General features: G+C 36.5%; 2 protein-coding genes and 1 long non-coding RNA gene across 3 annotated transcripts; 1 reads left to right on the top strand and 2 right to left on the bottom strand.

Moving 5' to 3' along the window:
• Positions 1 to 1,689: 1,689 nt before the first annotated feature.
• On the top strand, positions 1,690 to 15,215 carry LOC130804547 (protein GFS12). Its single transcript, XM_057669018.1, has 16 exons — positions 1,690 to 2,001; positions 2,094 to 2,179; positions 3,475 to 5,673; positions 5,815 to 6,142; positions 6,224 to 6,439; positions 6,529 to 6,601; positions 6,695 to 6,900; positions 7,011 to 7,073; positions 8,354 to 8,562; positions 8,667 to 8,778; positions 8,855 to 9,376; positions 9,980 to 10,287; positions 10,379 to 10,613; positions 10,689 to 10,762; positions 11,973 to 12,108; positions 14,224 to 15,215. Exons 1-16 carry the CDS (start codon positions 1,876 to 1,878, stop codon positions 14,371 to 14,373), a joined length of 5,043 nt encoding a protein of 1,680 aa, XP_057525001.1. The 5' UTR covers positions 1,690 to 1,875; the 3' UTR covers positions 14,374 to 15,215.
• LOC130804597 (uncharacterized) lies at positions 10,257 to 11,189 on the bottom strand. Its single transcript, XR_009040040.1, has 3 exons — positions 11,072 to 11,189; positions 10,669 to 10,780; positions 10,257 to 10,312 (listed from the first exon to the last, which is right to left on the bottom strand). It is a non-coding gene; the product is annotated as an uncharacterized LOC130804597 (long non-coding RNA).
• Positions 15,216 to 16,660: 1,445 nt separating the features above from the next.
• LOC130804553 (pentatricopeptide repeat-containing protein At3g06430, chloroplastic) lies at positions 16,661 to 20,285 on the bottom strand. The gene is made up of 2 exons (XM_057669023.1): positions 19,827 to 20,285; positions 16,661 to 18,151 (listed from the first exon to the last, which is right to left on the bottom strand). The coding sequence occupies exons 1-2, from the start codon at positions 20,190 to 20,192 to the stop codon at positions 17,009 to 17,011; spliced, it is 1,509 nt and encodes a 502-aa protein (XP_057525006.1). The 5' UTR covers positions 20,193 to 20,285; the 3' UTR covers positions 16,661 to 17,008.

Consider the following 20,285-nt stretch of genomic DNA (forward strand, 5'->3'; position numbering starts at 1 on the left):
CCAACCCATATTGGCGCATTACTCGCTCTGGTAGATGTACTTCGACAATGTCGAAGCATATGAGTGGCACAGAAGCCCTACACGCCCCGGAATGAATCCCCGAGTGTTCGGGTACAGCTGCGTAGGCTTCTGCTGGGTATGGGTCCCACAAAAACTAAAATACATGTTTTGAAAAAGGTAAGTGATATGTTGATTAAATTGTACTAATGTTAATGAGTACTGAAATGTGTACCTGGTTGGGTCGTAGGAGGTCTAATTGATCTCGGTATAGGGCATCCTCATCGACATCCACATCGTCCTCAGAAGGATCGTCAATAAGCTCATTACTTTCATTCTCATCATCCCAAGGTCCCATCTCAGCACTTTCTCCTAAGTTAACCATTGAATCAATTGGAACTTGATTCGTAGGGGGTTGAGAAAAAATACAAGATGCGGAAGAAACGACGGGATTTACAGTTTTTCTGAGTTAATATAGGCATAGGGGTAGGAGTTGGATTAGAAGCAACTACATTCCCTAATGGTACTTCTTCTACGTATAACTCCAAAGAGGGAATTTGGGTGGACTTTGAATGCTCCCACATCGCATCTATAGCCTCATCATCCTCAACAGGAAAGGCAATAAATTCTCCACTCAAGGCATATTTAAAACTTATATTTACGGTACTTCTAGTAGGGTCCAATCCAATCTTAGAAGATATAAAACGTTTAAAGTGGTTCAAATCCATGTTCGAATTGCAAGCAAACAACTTACGTCTTCCCCCAACATAATGAACTTTGCCATTATTTTCTCTAATACAACAATTCCAAAAACATACTATAGTGACGCGAAATGATGTCATTTTCTACATTAATACAAAGAAAATCAACATCAACATCAACTCATGTCCATATAAGTACATTATATTCATTTGATTATAATCTTTTTTGGTCTACAAATAATTCAAATCCATAATGTAGCTAAGTTCATACATATATAATACACATAATCCAAATGAATAAATCAATTCATAAGTTCACAAATAACATTTCTAATACCAACATCACAACATTTTCTAATCAACATCAAATAATACAACAACATTACTTCAAAATCCAACATAAAGCTATAAAAACAATTAGAAATTACCTTGAATGCTTATGAATGATTAAGATTAGTCTTGATTTAACAACTAGAAACCTACATTTGAAAAAATAAACAAATTTGGTTAAAACCCTAAAATCCAAATATACACCAAAAAAACACAAAAAAATTTACCTTTTCGCAAGCTATAGTATCCCACACTAATTTTGAAGTGCCAAATTCAAAGAGGATTGCACGATTTGATGAAATGAATCAATGGTTTTAGAGGGAGAAGGTGGATATGTCAAGTGAAGTAGGGTTTGAGAAATGCGATTTTGCGAAAAAACAGAAACTGATCTGATTTTGTAGATCAGGTCTGTTCGCAGTTAGTAACTGCGAACAACAATAAAAGACAAAAGAGCTGTTCGCAGTTAGTAACTGCGAACAACTAGTTTGTCTTATATGCTGTTCGCAGTTAGTAACTGCGAACAACTCCAAAGCACAGCTTTGGAGTTTGGACGCTTACTTTTGGAATTTTTTTAAAACTTTATTTATTTAATTATTATTTTTTTTTCACTCAACAATTTCAAAAATTCAAATGTAGAAACAATACCACTGTATGGCAAAATTGGCAAGTGACAATTCCAAAGCCTTCTTAAAACAACCGTGACATTGAGTTTAGAACTGTCTACTCATTCCATTCCAATTCCGATTCCTAATAAAGAAACCGAACGGACATCATCATCCCCAATTGAGATGCAATTCTGCTAATTTCCATCAACAAAAATCAAATCTTTCATCAAATTCCAGTCAATATGGAAGAACAAATGTGTATTGATTGCCTTGAACATCGAATTCAATCAGATTTCTCCGAAAAGCTCATATTCTCTTATGCAATTTCTGATTCTCCTCTTCCCTTTGCTTCTAGGGCTGTTGTTCAGGTGAGTTTTCATTTTCCTTTAATTCAATTTCAATTTTCATTAGTTTTTTAAGCGCTAACTTAATTTTTTAATACTATTGTTGATTTTCTTAGATGCCCAATTCAAATGGAGATGTATCTTCCGAATTTATGCTGGTTTATTTACCTCGGAATGAAAATGATTGCATCACTAGATACGTGTAATTGTTTCTTCTTTGTCATTTTCTTTTAGTCTGTGGAATTTTGTATTTAGTGCTCCATATTTTGGTTGTTTGAGGGCATAGCTAAATTTTTCTTCTTATATTTACTGAATTTATTTGAATTATCACTTTACTATTGTATCTCTATGATCTAGAAATTGGTTTATATGTTGATATTTGACTGTAATATCATTATCAATGTATTGGTGTTTTTCCGTAGTAGCTAAATTTTGATATTAGGTGAATATTGTTCAATAAGCAAATGGTGGGGGATAGTGGATTATATTGAGTAAAACTTGGATTGAGCTAATGGATTTGACTTGATGATCAGATTACCGGTTTGTTTCATTTTTTTTTTTTGGTAATTATAAATCTTAATTTGTTTGAACAATTCAGTAACATGAAAAGACATGAATATTCCATTAGTCATTTGAGTATTGATTAGATGTCAAAAATGTCAGTTTTATTCTAAAAGTACTTTACATTACCTCAATGCATGTACTGGTTCCACCTAGGTAGAGTTTGGAGGTTTGATGTATCCTACCTTACCCTTGTTCGTGATAACAAATAAGTAGTTTTCGACTGACCCTTGGTAGTCAGTTTCTTCACATAAATAGTTAGTACACATGATTTAGTGACCATTTTTAATATAGTCCATTATTATCTCCAACCAAAGAACTATAAATCTTTGGCCCTATTGAAATAAAGGACAATCTTTTTTATTCTAAAAAGTGTAATCTTTTATCTCAAGAATTTCTTTTGGCGAGATATTGACATGAGAGGATTTGGCGGAATCCTCCATTGTAATCTTCTCTTCACTAAACACCTTCTCAGTAGATTGAACCTCTTAAGTAGACCAAATACTTAAATTTGGCTAAAACCTTCTTCAAAAAGGTTTTTATTGTAGTAGAAGTTATCATGATGCTTATTGATATTTTTAAAGATAAAAAAATTAGCTTAAAGTGTAGTCCACTGCCAGATCAAGCTTTACTTGATTACAAGCTGATCTTAACAACAAGTTTGAGCTTGAATATAATGGGTGCTAGCTGGGCTGAACAGTCTCGATTTTATACTCGATCAGCATGTTAGCATCCCAATATGGAACATAACGTTTTTCTTTCTGGAGGTGGAGGTGTGCCTGATGTTCCTAGGCGTGTTGATGTATCCAAGTCTAATGTGTATGAAGCATTGTAAGAATGAGAGGCATGTTCAAGGCCCAAGGGCTCAAGGCATAAGTTGACCATATAGCATTATCTTTTTTTACGTGCCTCATTTGATGTGAAGTCTTAATATAGGGATGATCTTGTTGTGGATGATGATGAATGCATAGAAAGTCCTGGGAATACAAACCAAAATAAAGAAGTATATAGTTTGGATGAAGATGAATGCATCGAAGATCATCGGAATGATAATCGAAGTGTAAATGAAGATGTCTGCAGCAGCAGCAGCTTTACGTTGGTTTCTTCACGGAAAAACTGCAGGTCTTTGTTAAATCATGGAAGAAAGATGGGCACATTGTGTCCTTATTTTGAGAAATGTTCTTGTTTCTATTCTAGTAGATTATCTTGCTTGAGAACTATTACTGCTCTTGCACCATGCACTTTTGTTGGAAATTGCACATTTTCAGCAATTGAGAATATTGCCTCCAATCAATCATCTGGAATCTTGGAAGATGATGTATTGTATTCGCTCAGTGTCCTGATTGACGGGAAAGCATCATGTCATGCTAGTCAAAACTTTCTTGGCTTAATTGGAATCCCTTCATTTTGTGATGAGCATGTCCCTGGTTGCTTGAGGCATCCAAATCTGATCCCTGTGTTGGGCATGCTGAAGGCCCCTGGTTTTATCACTTTAGTTTACCCCAAGGTTCCTTGTACATTGGAAAATATTCTCCATTACAGCCCTGAAGCATTGGCTTCAGAGTGGCACACAAGATTTCTGATTTATCAGCTTCTCTCCGCCCTCAGTTATATTCATGGTTTAGGGCTTTCCCATGGAAATATTTCTCCTTCCATGGTGATGTTGTCTAATTCTTCATGGGCTTGGTTAAGCATATGTGATACACCTCATGTACAGTATGTATCAAGTGGAAAAGATGAACAATCTTTGGTTCCACCATTTACAAAAAAAAGTTGTTCTAATAACAATTGTCTTTCTCAAAGTATGTATGCTGATCTGAATCTTTCCTGGTCAGTGGATTGGCCCACGGCTTTCAATAAGTGGTGGCGGGGAGAGCTCAGTAACTTTGAATATTTACTTGTCTTAAACAAACTAGCTGGAAGAAGATGGGGAGATCACACATTTCATACAGTAATGCCATGGGTAATAGATTTCAGTGTTAAACCTGATGAAAATTCCGAATTAGGATGGAGAGATTTAAGCAAAAGTAAGTGGCGTTTGGCAAAAGGTGATGAACAGTTGGATTTTACATATTCAACATCTGAAATTCCTCATCATGTCTCTGATGAGTGCCTTTCTGAATTGGCTGTTTGCAGCTACAAAGCAAGGAGATTACCCCTTAGTGTACTGCGCATGACTGTACGTTCTGTCTATGAACCTAATGAGTATCCTTCCACCATGCAAAGACTATACCAATGGACTCCTGATGAGTGCATTCCAGAGTTCTATTGTGATAAACAAATCTTTTATTCTCTTCACTCTGGTATGAACGATTTATCCGTGCCTTCATGGGCTGGAAGTCCACAAGAGTTCATAGAGGTTCATCGAGATGCACTTGAGAGTGGACGAGTTTCACGTGATATTCATAATTGGATTGATATCACCTTTGGATATAAAATGTCTGGTCAGCCAGCCATAGCAGCCAAGAATGTTATGTTGCCTTCTTCACAGCCCACAATGCCAAGGCCAGTAGGGCGTCGTCAGCTCTTCACTCAACCACACCCTGCTCGCCGGAGCAATACCAAGAGATTCAAAGAAAATGCTGTTGTTGGGAATGTTGTCTCTTTGTTTCCAGAGAACTTAATTGATTGTGAGAAGCCTTCATTTGACGGAACTGATTACTTAAGAAAAATTGAAGCTGCTGCTGCATTTTGCCAACATTCAAGGCATTTAAGTCCCGTTTATTCCGAAGATAATGGGAAGAGTTTCTCTGTTAATCAAGAGCTATCTTATCAGAATAGTGAGGGCCATGCAAGTCAAGCAACTGACGAAAGATCCTACTTTAGTATGTTTTCTGATGTTGATTCCAATATTCTTATCGAGTATCTTGAGGAGGAAGAAAATTCTGATGGATATCAAGATCTTTTGCTTTGGGCTCAGCAATCTTCTTATCAGGGAAAACTCTCTACATGTATGGCAAAGGACATCTTTTCTTTGGGCTGCATCGTAGCTGAGCTATACTTGAGGAAACCTCTTTTTGATTCAATTTCTTTATCCACATACATGGATGGTGGTGCTTTGCCTTTAATGGTAAAAGAGCTTCCTCCTCATGTGAAAGTTTTTGTTGAAGCTTGCATTCAGAAGAACTGGAGGAGGTATGCAGTTCCTTCTGTGTTATCATCACCTTTTCAGTTTAGAGCTAATCAAGTGCTCATAATAACTTTATTTTCTCCTTTCATTTAACTATATATGTCTCGTATTCTATGATTTGTTTCTTTTTTTCTTTGTCTTTTCAGGAGGCCTTCCACAAAGGGTCTTCTGGAATCACCATATTTTCCAGCAACTATCAAGTCTGCATACGTATTTATTGCCCCCCTTCAGCTACTGGCAAAGGATAGTTCTCGTCTCTGTTATGCAGCTAACTTGGCAAGAAAAGGTGCCTTGAGAGCCATGGGAACTTTTTCTGCTAAAATATGTGCTATTTATTGCTTACCACTACTACAGAACACTTTATCAGATATAGAGGCTGAGTGGGGTTACATACTTCTAAAAGAATTTTTAAAATGCCTGAAACCTGTAGCTGTCAAGAACCTGGTTTTGCCTTCAATTCAGAAGATATTACAGGCTAGTTATTCTACTAAACTTGTATGAACTTTCAATTTTTACAGGATGCTTATGTTTCTGCTACTGATAAGTTTATTTCAGGCTACAGGCTATTCACACTTGAAAGTTTCTCTTCTGCAAGATTCATTTGTGCGTGAGGTGTGGAATCATGTCGGAAAGCAAATATATCTTGAAACAATTCATCCATTGGTCATATCAAACTTGCTTAATTCTCCTCATAAAAGTTCTGCCTCTGCTGCATCTGTACTATTAATTGGGTCCAGTGAAGAGCTTGGCGTACCGATTGCCATTCATCAGGTTAGCTATAGAAAAGTAATTCTGTGCTGCCCTTTTTGATGGATCTTTGTTCTTATTGCGTAGAACTAAGTATTAATTTGTTTCTGCAGACAGTAGTGCCTCTGATATATTGTTTTGGCAAGGGACTTTGTGCTGATGGAATTGATGCTCTTGTTAGAATTGGTATATTTTATTATTTGTTCTTTTAAAAAGAGGTTTTGATTATGAATTGAGCAAGCTACATTGACATTTGAGACTGAGTTATTTGATTTTCAGGTGCTGTCTTGGGTGAAAATTTTGTTGTCTCACAGATTGTACCATTGCTAAAAACTGTTGTTCGTTCCTGTATTGACACATCTTCAACTAATAATCCAGAGCCTGTTCAGAGTTGGAACTCTTTAGCCCTTGTTGATTGTCTCTTTGTCTTTAATGGTCTAATAGCAATGTTGCAGAAAGAGGTGGTGGTCAAAGAGCTGCTTGAAGTACTTACTTTTCCTTATAACTGCTTCTATCTTCTTTGAGATTTTGTTGTACTTTCCTATTTTCTTAGTTAGAAAACTATTTTAACCCTATTTTGGTTGCAACCATGCAGGGCCAACGTTGCTTGTTTGTTGGGATTCTTATCGAAAGAAATTTGGAACCACCAGTGCTTCAGGTGCTTTCTTTAAAAAAAAATCTTACTGCAATTCCAGGTTTTTGCTTGAGAAGGTGTTATGTGTTATGATTTTACGTATGATGATTTTGAAATTATCAGTTTTGTGAAAGTTTTTATTCGTTGGGAAATATTCTGTTAGAGGTGAGAATTGAATTTTGATTTTAGTGCATATTAAGTTAGGTTATACTTGCAGAAAAACTTGTTTAGAAAAAATGAAACTGAGAGGTATCCTTCTAAGTAAAAGTTATGCTTTCATGGGTGGAATATGTATATCACAGAAATTCTGCATGACTTTTCTTTTGGAGATTTGGAGAGGAGTTTATATCATTATGAAGGAAACCTCTTTGACTCCGATAGTCTAAAAATAAACTGCTACAGGCTACAGCTGCCATTTAGGAATGCCCTGGTGTTTTTGTGATTCATGTTCCTAGAGGAAAGCTTTCGTGCACATTCTTTTATACATTTCACTTTTCAGTTGTTCCTTTATCTGTTCTTTCCAGAAGGTGGGATGGTTCGTTTGTGATTCTTGTTACAATTTTCTTGGTCTTTCACTTTTTGAAGAATGACACAGTATTGTTTCGTACTACTTTTTGGTATTGGCTTTTCTTTTATGAAGAAACATTTTACCTTGTTTTGGCTCATGATTTATTGCTTGCTTTTACGAAATTATGTTAGTGGCTAGAACAAAGCTTATCCCAAGCTTAGGCTTGTATCTGTTCCACGAACCTTGAAAAATGGGTAATATTGAAGTTTGCTTTTTGTACTAGCTATCCCTGTGATGAAATTGGTACCAAGTTTAGGCTTTTATCTGTTATAGGAGCCTTGAATTAATGGGTAATATTGAAGTTTGCCCATTGTAATACTTATCTAAATTTAATTAGTCGGCAACCTGCATTAATGAACCTTTAATAGCATGTTCTTCACAGGTTTATCCTGAATGCCTATATTTTCATTTGTCTCATCACTTGGGATACCATTGGCATGGTTTTCTTGCAACAATGAGAAAATTTGTGGTTTAATCTTGAGATTTTAATCACCCAAACTTCTGCCTCTCATTTCACTGGATGTATTCTGTATCAATAGCATGGTCTTGTATCTTTATTCGTTTATTGCCCATACTAGGCATGTTTCAAGATTTTTGTGGGCCTACTCTTCATCTACTCGATGTGAGAATGCTTTCTTGCTTTAAGCTCCTCTGTTGTATTTTATTGCCTCCCATATTTGTGTACTTCGAGTGACAATTTCTTGGCTATACTCTGATTTAATTATCCTGTTTTCAGGCTGCTGCTGCCTCTCTCATCTCAGTCTGTCAGCAAATTGGCCCAGACTTAACAGCTTTACATGTGGTACCACAGCTGAAAGAGCTGTTTGATGAGCTTGCTTTTTCTCAAGAGTCCTCTAGTGTACCTGGTTCTTTGGGAAAAGGCTATAAGATCTCCAAGCTTGAACCAGACAAGAAGGCTCAAATTGAAAGTCGTATGGATCTTGTGTGAGTATCTAGCTTTTCTTTATTTACCTGTGGAGCTCTTTGTATCTATTGGAATTATGGTTTATGCCTTCAGCTGTGTTTACGTTTTATTTGGATGCTCACAGGTCGCTTTTATATCCTTCTCTTGCAACTCTTCTTGGCATAGAAACATTGCGACAATGTTGTGCCACATGGTTGCTTCTTGAAAAGCATCTCCTCAGGCGCCACAACTGGAAGGTACACTTGTTTTATCCTTATATGCCTGTTTTCTCCTTGTCTAAGTGTTCATTTGTCTAAATTCATTATGATGTAGTGGGAATTTACAGGAGATTCAGCTAAGAGCAATTCAGTAAACTTGGATGATCATAAGGCCATGAACAAAGGAATTGCAAAGTCGAAGTATAATCCTACCAAGTTGCTAATGAATGGAGTTGGATGGGCTGTACCACAATCTCAGGGTAGTAAATCAAGCAATGATATGTTGCTTCATAAGCGCCTTTATGAAGGCCATCAAAATTCAATTGAAAGGAACACAGAAACTTCCAAAGTTGGCAAATGTGATCCATGGTTCTGGTTTCCTAGTCCCGCCTGTAGTTGGGAAGGCCCAGATTTTCTTGCTCGTGCTGGTACTTTGAGAGAGGAACTTCCTTGGAAGATCAAGGCATCAGTAGTACACTCTGTCCGAGCTCATCATGGAGCTTTGAGGTGCTTGGCTGTGGACCAAGATGAGTGTACTGTATATACAGCTGGAGTTGGTCCTGGTTTTAAGGGAATGGTTCAAAGGTGGGATATGTCAACCGTTGACTGTGTGTCTGGATACTACGGGCATGAGGAGGTTTGGTTTCTTTGAATTTTTTACACTGATTAGTGCTTTATCCTTGTTTTAGTTTTATGTTGGCCGACTCTTTGCTGGGTTACGGTGCTCTATTAGAAAATTGTGGTAACGAGGTGATATTGTGATGCGATTGTTGTAATATCGTCCGATACCATGTGATATCCCTGGCCTACGATGTAGTTTTTAACCTTTACAGTGCGGGTAAAGTGGTTCGGTAAAACTAAAAACCTTACGGCTCGGCTGATACCGTACGATAGAACCTTGTTTTTTCACTACGCTTGTAAATTAGAACCACAAAAAAAAAAAAAAAAAAAAAATGTCCATCTTACACTGCAAAACATTTTAGTTTTGTAAAACATCTATCAATACAAGTGGTTGATGATAAAGTGCAAATACCCAGTATGGCATCACATGCCACGCGGCATCCCATTTCTAGACAGGACTCTTTCAGGTGTTTTTATTAGGGTTAACTGTGTGAGTGAACTACTTGAATTACATCATCACTTCACCCCTGCATGTTTATGCTGAAAATAATTGTTACATTGTTAGCAGTTGTTTTGAAATTTGGTAAAGATGGGTCTGTGATTGCTCTTCGTTTTCCAGGTTGTGAATGACATTTGTATCCTTCCTTCCAGTGGGAGGGTTGCTTCCTGTGATGGAACCATACAAGTTTGGAATGGCCAGACTGGAAAATTGTTCTCTGTAATTGCTGAATCATCTGCAAATCTGGCTCAATCTTCAGCTCCTCCATCTTCTTCAACCAGGATCAATACGGACCAAGCCAGTATGCTGAACTCATATCCGAATTCTAGTGGAATATTTAGCGGCATTGATGGGAATCTTTATACCTGCATGCATTTCTTAGAATCTGTGGAGAAGCTTGTAGTTGGCACTGGAAATGGTTCTCTCAGGTATGGGATTATGGTAGCGGAGTATCTGTCCATATCAAAATTTTAGATGGTCAGCCCTGGTTCAGTAACATAGTCTTTTAATACAATGTAGGTTCATTGATCCTGCAGTGGGTGAGAAACTTCATATGTGGAGCAGTGAATCTGTGGATTATGGTTTCCCTTCCCTTGTATCTACCATATGTTCATGTGGCTCTGACAAAAGAGAATTATCTTCTTCACATTCTTGGATTGCTGTAGGACTAAGCTCTGGTAATTGTAGGCTGCTTGATGCCAGAAGTGGCAATGTCATTGCCTCCTGGCGTGCTCATGATGGATATGTTACAAAGGTATATCATGAATCTTGATACAGTAGAAAGTTGCTTCTATATGCAAATTACTTACTTGAACTGGTCATCCTACAGCTGGCTGCTCCGGAGGATCATTTTCTTGTTTCCAGCTCACTGGACAAAACATTACGAATCTGGGACCTCAGAAAGTAAGTCTTGAATTGTGTCTGTGATATTCAAATTTAAGAGCTTCAGTGATTTCATGATGTAACCAGCTGACTTAGTATCATAAATTACTTGTGGTGCTACAAAACACTCCTATTGCTAGTACACGAATAATGTTATTATCTTTGAAGCAGAAACTCACACAAGTTACCCTTAAATTGCAAATTACAAACCTAATACCTATGCACTTGTACATTTTCCTTTACTTCAAAAAACCTACAAGGATGCCTCACTCATATTATCTCTCGAATAATTTTCTCCCACACTAATTTATTTTGGTTCATGTAGCTGACCTCATATTGTTGGGATTAAGGCTTTCACATTGTTGTGTGACTTCAAGAGTATTGCATTTAGAACTCGAGTTGCCTTCAATATTGATGTGGGCCAAGTGTCTGTCTGATACCAATTGAATCTCTTAAACCATCTTGTATGATGACAAGACTGAGCTGGATGAAGAGTCAATTCTGAAAGTTCGTAATAAATAATAATTGCTACCGTCCTTGATTACTATCAATATCTGTCTTCTGACCTGCGTTATTTGCTGATAAGTTTCTTCATTATTGATGTGAGTGTTGATTTAAAGAAAAAAGACAAGGGCAAATAAGTAATTTCACAAGTTAACGGAAAAACTTATGACTTTGAGTAGATAAGTACAATAGTACAATGTTACGTTGTGGAATTTTTGTAAAGAATTGCTACCACTGGCGTTTCTTAAAACTACGTTGCTACCGTATAGAATATCCCTTAAAGTTAATAAGTGTAAAATCCTAAATCTACCGCACTTATGTCTTTCCGTCACCTCACCAACATGATTGATAAATCACTAATAAGGAAGAAACTTATCTTTTAGAGCATTCGACACAAAACTGGAGGTGTAGTACTAGTTGAGTCTTTAGAACTAGCTTGTATGTTGGAAATCTGGAAGAATGCCGCTGAATCTGAACCTCTTGGTAATAAACTTTTGATTTGTGACATGTAGGATCAATATACACAACTTTTAGGCAAAAAAACCATTGAGAAAATGTGTTCAATTAAATTTTCTGCTCATTGAGGCATTGCATTATTTTGCTTTGGATTGTAATATACTATGGTCTTCTGAAAGCATTACTTTTCCTCAGATTTTGAAAATCAATGATTGCTGCTTTCGAAATTACACCTGAATTTATGATTGCTGCCTTTTATCTTTTCTTGCAGGAGTTTGCTACCAGTAGCTACTGTCTACAAAGGTCACAGTGATAGTATAGTGGATTTTGCTGTTTGGGCCCAAGATATTGTTTCAATTTCCAAAAATAAAATTGGACTTTCTTCTCTGACTGGAGCTGCTGATGAAGTACGTGCTAAAACTGCTGCTTACATACCTTGCTTTCAGCTTTCCAATTTGATACATTTATGTACATGATGTGCCTGTTCTCGCTCCTACAGTCTTTAAACTTGCTGCAAAATCAGTGTATTAAATTCTTTTGTTGCATCTTTGCTTCGTGACAGACCTAAATTGTGAGCCTTGACATCAGACCAGTCTTTTTTTTTTTGGCTCCCCAGTGCATTAGCTAAAATAATTGCAAGTATAATTAATTAATTAAGTCATTATGTGGAGTAGACTGGAAGAAAAAGTTTTTAATGGTGGGCTATTTCGATGATGCTGGTTTTACCTTATCTAGAAGAAAAATCCTTAGAGAAAAACGAGTTCCGTGTAAAGTTGTGCTTTTTAGCTTGTGTTTCCCTTCTCAATCCTGTCATATCTTCTGACTTTAACACTATGTTTGGATAATAATTTTTGAGAGAAAAAAAAGGAAGGAAGGAAGGGGAAGGGAGGGGAAGGAAAACGAAGGGAAGAGAAATGGAAGGAAAATAGCTCTTGTTTGTATAGGAGGGAATGGAAGGGAAAGGAAGGGAGATGAGAGTTTTCCCTTCATATCTTTCCAATTTTGGAGAGATTGTAACCTTAACAAAAAGTATCCATCAAATCCTTTCGATTCCCTCTCCTCCAAATTCCTTCTCTCCCATTTTGCTATCCAAACAAGAGATTCTTCCTCCCTCCAAATCCCTCCCCTTCCTTTCCCTCCATTTCCTTCCATCCAAACACACCATAGTCTCTTTCTATCTTAACTTTGTTGAAGAGTTGAGAAAAATGCTATTCCTATTTTTAAAACCTTTGGTTTGATATTCCAAGGTCCCTTACAATTTCCACTATATCCTTGAATTGGGGGTGGGGGTAAAATCTATAATAATCCCTTATTTCCGGTAATTGTTTCTTATCCACATTCCAGCACACCATGTTTCCTGGTATATGCGAGCACTCATTTTGTCTTCTCATTGCTGACATTAATGGCATCTTCTGCACTATTTCCTTCTGCAATTTGTTGACAATTTTCGCAACCATCTAAATGATTGCCGGTTGCCACTTTAGTTGAAGGGTACTTAAAATTCATGTTTAACGATTTGTGGTTGTCGTCTGAAAGATAAAGCCACTATTCATCTGAAAGAGAAATAGAGGGAAAGGAAGGAGAGGGATTTAGAGGGATCAAAAATCCCTTTGAAGTTATTTGATGCCGGAATTTTTTAATGCAACGATTGAACAACTTTTGTTCAAGGTTGCAACTATTCACATTTCAACTATTAAAACACTTTTGAGACTATTTTCCAAAACACCCCCACCCCCCCTCCCCCATCTCCGACCACTCTTAATAGTGTAGGGACTTATGGGGTTGCGAGGAGGTCATAAGCTTTTTGTTTTTTTTCTCTATCTAGTATATTTTGAGAAACCTTGCTTGAGGATTCCAACTTTTTTTCCCAAATATTTTCTATGATTGCTCCATATTCTTTTGTGGCTTATTAGTTTACGTTAGTAGGTCAAGTGTTTAGACTCTAGGTTTCACTTTTTATGTTGTATATATAACAGTAAATAACTATTGAGAAATTTCACACTAGTGATAGCACTTTTTAAAGTTTTTTTCACGTGGTAGCAACAAGATTTTAATTTTACAAATTCCATAGCAAATTCTATTTAAAAACATCCAATTCCGTTAACTTTGATATTGTTTTATATTTTTCTTTTTTTTGTTTAATGGTGTAAATTTTCTATTAAAAAGAAAAAACACTCTTAAAGTAAGGGTAAATCAATCTTTTTGATAAATTTTGACAAATAGAGTATTAATTATTTTTGCTACGGATTTTGTAAAGTAGAAACCTTATTGCTACTTCCTACCATGTGGGAAAAACTTAAAAAAAGTGCTACCACTCGAGTTTCACAAAACCACAATCCACAATGCTGTCATGTAGAATTTCCCATATTTAGTTACCCAATAAACATAACTTTAACTATAGATTTGTTGACTCTTTCTAGGACTGCACCTGGATGTTTCAGTGGTTGACTTCCTTATTAACTATCTCTGTTAAACTACCTCTTGTTGAACTTTGAGTTACTATGTTATTGCATTTTTTGCAGTATGGGCAGCATCGTATTGTTCGTCAGGCACTGTATACAGCAGACAGAGGATCCAGAAACATGTCTGTTTTATCAAGCATAGCTATTCTTCCGTTTTCACGATTGTTTCTCGTTGGAACAGAAGACGGTCAGCTCAAAATTTGTTGTTGAAGAAATGGTTTTGATGGTTATTTTCACTTAAATTATACAACATTGAGAGCATGAGTTTTGCATTGTGGAAAGAACCACGTGATTGATCGAGATTCTTTCCCGAAACTTGATGGTGTAGACACGGAGAGTAACGAAAAAGGTTTTGTGGTACAACTTCCTTCTCGGCTGTTTATCATAGTATTCCTCTTTGCAGATACACACCAATACTATAGTTGGGATTTTTTAGGGTGAGGACAACAATTGTTTCATTTGATTGTTTTGTACGTTTACTAAAGTTAGATTTAGCATGTAAATAACTCGTAGTCTATAGTTTATACGTCGACGGGTGATGTAAAAACAACTAGTTGCTGCCTTATTTGCCTATATCATTGGGCATCCCGCCATATCGGAGAAATTTCGTATTGTGCCACATCGTGCCTATTCCACCACGAATGTAGCCCATGGCCTTAGGCTACATTGTGATGTGTCTCTTGCAGTCGTGCTATCATTGGGCAGCACGCCATATCAGAGAAATTCCGTATTGTGCCTCTTGCACCAAGAATGTAGCCCATGGCCTTAACCGGCTACATTGTGATGTGCCTCTTGCAGTTGTGCTATCATTGGGCATCGCGCCATATCAGAGAAATTTCGTATTGTGCCACGTCGCGCCTATTCCATCAAGAATGAAGCCCATGGCCTTAGCCTGCTACATTGTGATGTATCTCTTGTAATCATGCTTGCCCAACTCTTTCCTTTTTTTTTTTTGTTTTTTTAAAAAATTGAATCGAGTCGTAGACCAAACATGTACTTGTATTTTGATTTGGCTGTTTTTTTAATTAAAGTTGTATAATTTTTAATTTTGATCTAATATATTTCAACAATCATATATCATCATAAAGCGGCAATTACTATCATATCAACACACATATTAGTAGGATGTATCAATCATATATGAACACATGTATTAATTGATTCAATTCTAATATGATCATATTGAATAATACATACTACTGTAATCATATTAATTTTTTAAATAATGTACTAAGTCATATTTATAAGTGATACATATAAATTATTAAATCACATATTAATTTTATAATATTTAATTATCTAAATCAATAAGATTATTATTTTAGCTTCAATTGATTCCAATGTGTGAAAATTTGAAACAAATAATTAATTTTTTTTTATAAAAAAAAAGCTTCGGGTAAACTTAATTCTAAAAATAAGCGTCTCCATGTCCGAGCTTAAAGTTGGGTATGTTTGCAGTTATTAACAGCGAACAAAAAAATTGATCAAAATTGTTTGTTCGCGATTAATAACTACGAACAAAAGGGAGACAATGTTATAACGTTAGAAGGGACAAAAAAAAAAAAATGGTTGGTTAGTAAGTGCGAACAATATGATTTCCATTTTTTTTTGTCCCTTTTAACGTTATGACATTGTCTCCTTTAGTTCGCAGTTATTAACTACGAACAAACAATTTTGACCAATTTTTTTATTCGCTGTTAATAACTACGAACATATCTGACCTTAGACTCGAATATAGAAATTCTTATTTTTGGAATTAAGTTTACCCACGTGAAAGTGTGAGATATAAATAGTGCAACGGAAGGAGAAGCAATTGTAAATAGAATTATATGCTAAATGCTGCTTCTGATAATCCTTTGCCGAAGAGAATATTAGATCTAATATATATGAGCCCCTCCAAGATTGCTACATTGAAAAACGAAACGTAATGTAGCAATTTCAGTGCGATAAAAGATTGTTCAATGCACAATAGTAACGCATATTCAATCCAATCTGACAAAGCGTCTACCTCTACACTTGAATTTTTGAGATAAAACTAGTTTAAAAATACAATTGGTAAGAAACTGTTATGGTTCATTGCAAGGTATGTTGTCCCATATTGATTGTAATGTACAATTGGTGTGGAGTTTATAGACAAATGGGCTCTCTCACCTAATAGACTAATCTTTTGGGTGAGCTCTCTTATTTGTCGTATAACAACGGTATTAGAGATGGACTCGGAGTGGTTGGCCTGCAGATTGGGTGTCTCGCGGAGTGGGTGGTCTAGAAGAGACAACCGTGACCCAACGAGGATGTTGGACTTATGGGGGTCAATTGTTATGGTCCATTGCAAGGCATGGGACTTGTCCCACATCGATTGTAAAGTGCAATTGGTGTGGAGTTTATAGGCAAACGAACTCTCTTACCAAATAAGATAGTGTTTTAGGTGAGCTCTCCAGTTTGACCTATAACAAAAACATGATGAGTAATAACCTTATCATTTTCTTGTACATCACACTAGCCCAAAAAATATCAAATTAATGATTATGCATAGTCCAAAATTCGAATTAAAATCGAAATCAATTTTGCTACAACGTAAATTTCCCTTTTACACGATGTATCTCTTATATCGACTTTCTACAAGCAAAACTGCAAGGTCAGTGCAGGCTCATTAGTTGCATTTGTTCAGCCTTATATGTGCTTTCCGAGTAATTCGAGGACGGACTCTCTTCGTTCCTGCAGTCAACTAAAATTCCGTCTTCATAAAAACAGGACGAGCGAAGCAAGAATTTACTCGAAAAGGATTAAATGGAATGCAGGATCCGAGACCTAATTTCGCACCATTAAATCACATCAAGTCCCTCAATCAGGGATCACCCTCGGGTTCCATCTCTTCACTCGACTCCTCCTCACGAACAGAAATGAAAATCTTCTCCCTTTCCTTCTCCAAGTCGTAAATCTTGTCGTGCATACCTTCTTTCCTATACGCCTCTATCATGATACTAAACGTAGTTTCATCCGGTTGACAATATTTCTCCTTCATCCTCCGATAAACTCTATCCATTTCCATCAAATCCTCCGCCTTTGCACACGCAAAAAGAACAGCATTGAAAAATGATGTGTTTTCGGGTATCTCTAATTTCCCAGCCAACTGAGCAGTACTCACAACTTTATGGAATAAACCCGCGTTGGCATATCCCCGAATAAGACAACAAAACGTCTTAGTGTCCGCTTTCATGCCCTCGGCCCGCATCTGATCAAATGTAAAATCCATGTTTTTCACATCGCCTACATCAGAAAACGCCTCTATCACATTATTGTAAGTCGAAGTAGTCCAAGGAAATTCGAGCTTGCGCATGTATTCCATAACCGAAGACATTTTATCATACATACGCTTCTTTCCGTAAGCACCAATTAATATGTTAAAAGTCCTAGTTTCGGGTTCAATTCCAAAATCCCGAAACTTTTCATACCACCTTTCCATCATCTCTATCTGACCCTTGTTTCCAAACAACGCAATTATCGTGTTCATAGTCCACACATCGGGCTTGCAAGTTGGACTCTCGAGCATTTCAGATAATATCTTCTCCATCTGCTCGTATTTCCCAACTTTCCCGTATCCACTTAATACAATGTTTTGGGTAACGGTGTTAGGAAAAACTCCTCGGTCACCCATCTCTTTATAGAGGGACTCGACCAAATCGAATCGAGAAGCATCAACACAAGCCTTGATCAAAGTACTGTATGTGAACACATCAGGCTGACAAAGGGGAAGTGACTTCATTTTAGTCAGAATCGCGAATGCATCATCGATCAAGAAACTGCGACAATACGCAGCAAGCAAAGCAGTATAAAGCTCAGAGGTGGGTTCAAGCCCTTCTTCAATCATTGTATCAAAAAGTTCACGGGCTCGACCTGGTTGGCCTGATTTTCCAAGCAGTACAAGGAGTTTCATGTAAGTTCCTTCTTTTGGTTGATAGAAAGGTTGTTCTCTCAGCATCTCGAAAACCTAAGCAATTCAAACCAAAGGTTGTTCTCTCAGCATCTCGAAAACCTAAGCAATTCAAACCACCCCTATGATTTATTTTCCTTTATTTCATAATCTTCCATCATAAAGATTACGAATAGCAATTAAATAACCATATGTGCATGTAAAGAGTGAAATGGCTACTTGTCTAGCAAATAAAGAAGAGCTATTCATTCAACATATACAAAGAACACTTGTACAAGACAGTCTACTGGCAAGCACAACGTTCTATGACTCGTTTCTTATTAAAGCCTTTCTCCCCAACTTGTTAGAACCGAGCAGGGCCGTTCCTAATCCAAGGCAAGGTAGGCATTTGCCTAGGGCCCAGAGCTAGAAATTGCCCAACATCTGAAAATTTTGATTGATGAAGTAGACACTTTAAAAAGTTGCAATTTATGGTTAGTTCTTTTTATCGATTAAAAAGTGTATGATACACCTAAGCTACATTTAAATGATAATTATAATATATACGGTTTATCTCTGTTATTTTGCCAAACCCCCATTTAAGTTCATAATCGACTTTCTATAGAGAAGGCCCGTTTTGTTCAGTTTGCCTAGGGCCCATAAAATACCAGGAATAGTACTGAAACCGAGCTTATTCGAAATGAGCTTATTTGAGTCGAGTAGAACATAGGGGGTGTTTGTTTTGGTGGAAGAATATTTCCTAACAAAACATTTTCATGAAAACTATTTTCCAATGAAAATGCAATCGATAATTAGTTTTCTTAGTTTGGATACAACAAGAAGAAAGAAAGAACGGAGAAGAGAGTGAAGGTATGATAGATGACTTTTCCTTCCAAATCGCTCCGTTGTAGAAAAGATTTGTTTCTCCCAAAATGTGAAGGATATATCCTTCCAATTCCTTTCCTTCATTCTCCTCCCCTCCTTATTTGGTATCCAAATGAAGGAAAATGCATCCCCTCATTTTCCTCTATTCCTTTCCTTCCATTTTCTTCAATCCAAACAAAGCATCATGAAAAATAGAGGTTTTGAGGATGAAATGACATTGCAAATTGATGTTCTTCCTTTTTTAGAGGAAAGTATTATGGAATCTATTTTCCATCAAAGTTCAACATTTTTATTTCACTTATCAAACCAAACAACAAAAAATAGGAAATCGTTTTCCCCAAACCAAACACCCTTAAAATCAACAAGTGGAAAACCCCAACTAAGTGAAACTTACTTTAAAGTTCTAATAAGCTTGGGAGAATAGGCTAGTCACATTGATAAACTTGATAAACAACAATGTAAAACTCTATTTAGCTATACTCATAATCAATAAATAACTGATAAATTTGGGCTTGTACGCAACAGGACGGTTAACTGGACACAAACCCGATAAAGATACATCCTAAAACCAATTGCTATTAGAAAGAGTAGTCCATCAGCTATACAAGTTAGTCAACCTCTCTCTAATTCTTCCACATGCATCAAATATGAGTTATTTTCCAACAACAACCAAATAAAAGTATTTGATTCAATTCACAAACATTAATCTAAATACATTACACAAAAATAGGATTATAATCATGTACACTTCTTATACTGACGGGTTGATAAGAAACAACCTCTTTTATAGCTAACAAGACAAGATTACTTACATCTGACATTAGGGTAGTAACTCAAAAGAAAGGGGGAGAAATAGAAATAAGAGTACCTCAAGGGCTTGCAGCCATTGTTTCTTAAGAATAAGGTCAGAGAGAGTTTCAGTGACAGTATTAACCCAAGCTGTAGATTTAGCCTTGCGATCAAGCTTCTTCTTCACATTCTTAATTGGGGTTCTTCTCTTTGGAAACCCAGGAATCGAATTCTCAGAGATAACAGGAAATTCACCTTCTTTCCAAATTCTTTTCTTGTTTTTGGGTTGTGATTTATTTGAATTGCGAGAAGGAGAAGAAGCCATGGAACAGTGAATTATAGTTGGGTATTTGGTAGATATGTTAATGGTATAATTGGGTTTTTCCTGCAGACGTAAAGGAGAGCGAATGAGGGATGATAGTGAAGAAAAAGATGTAATCGCCATTGTTGGAGTTCTTCAGTACAAATTGAGATTGGGGTTCTACACTTCACTACAAAAATTATCTCGTAAAGTTTATTTTTTTTTAAAAAAATGGTA

This window comes from Amaranthus tricolor, chromosome 2 (genome assembly GCF_026212465.1).
Source record: "Amaranthus tricolor cultivar Red isolate AtriRed21 chromosome 2, ASM2621246v1, whole genome shotgun sequence".
Taxonomy (NCBI): Eukaryota; Viridiplantae; Streptophyta; class Magnoliopsida; order Caryophyllales; family Amaranthaceae; genus Amaranthus; species Amaranthus tricolor.

Bases quoted from the DNA above. Each gene is read 5' to 3' on its own strand.
- LOC130804553 (XM_057669023.1), bottom strand. From the start codon at position 20,192: ATGGCGATTACATCTTTTTCTTCACTATCATCCCTCATTCGCTCTCCT. The intron at 18,152-19,826 runs GTACTCTTATTT...TGAATTGCTTAG, and splicing joins AATGGCTGCAAGCCCTTGAG to GTTTTCGAGATGCTGAGAGA.
- LOC130804547 (XM_057669018.1), top strand. From the start codon at position 1,876: ATGGAAGAACAAATGTGTATTGATTGCCTTGAACATCGAATTCAATCA. The intron at 6,143-6,223 runs GCTAGTTATTCT...AGTTTATTTCAG, and splicing joins CAATTCAGAAGATATTACAG to GCTACAGGCTATTCACACTT. The intron at 8,563-8,666 runs GTGAGTATCTAG...GGATGCTCACAG, and splicing joins GAAAGTCGTATGGATCTTGT to GTCGCTTTTATATCCTTCTC.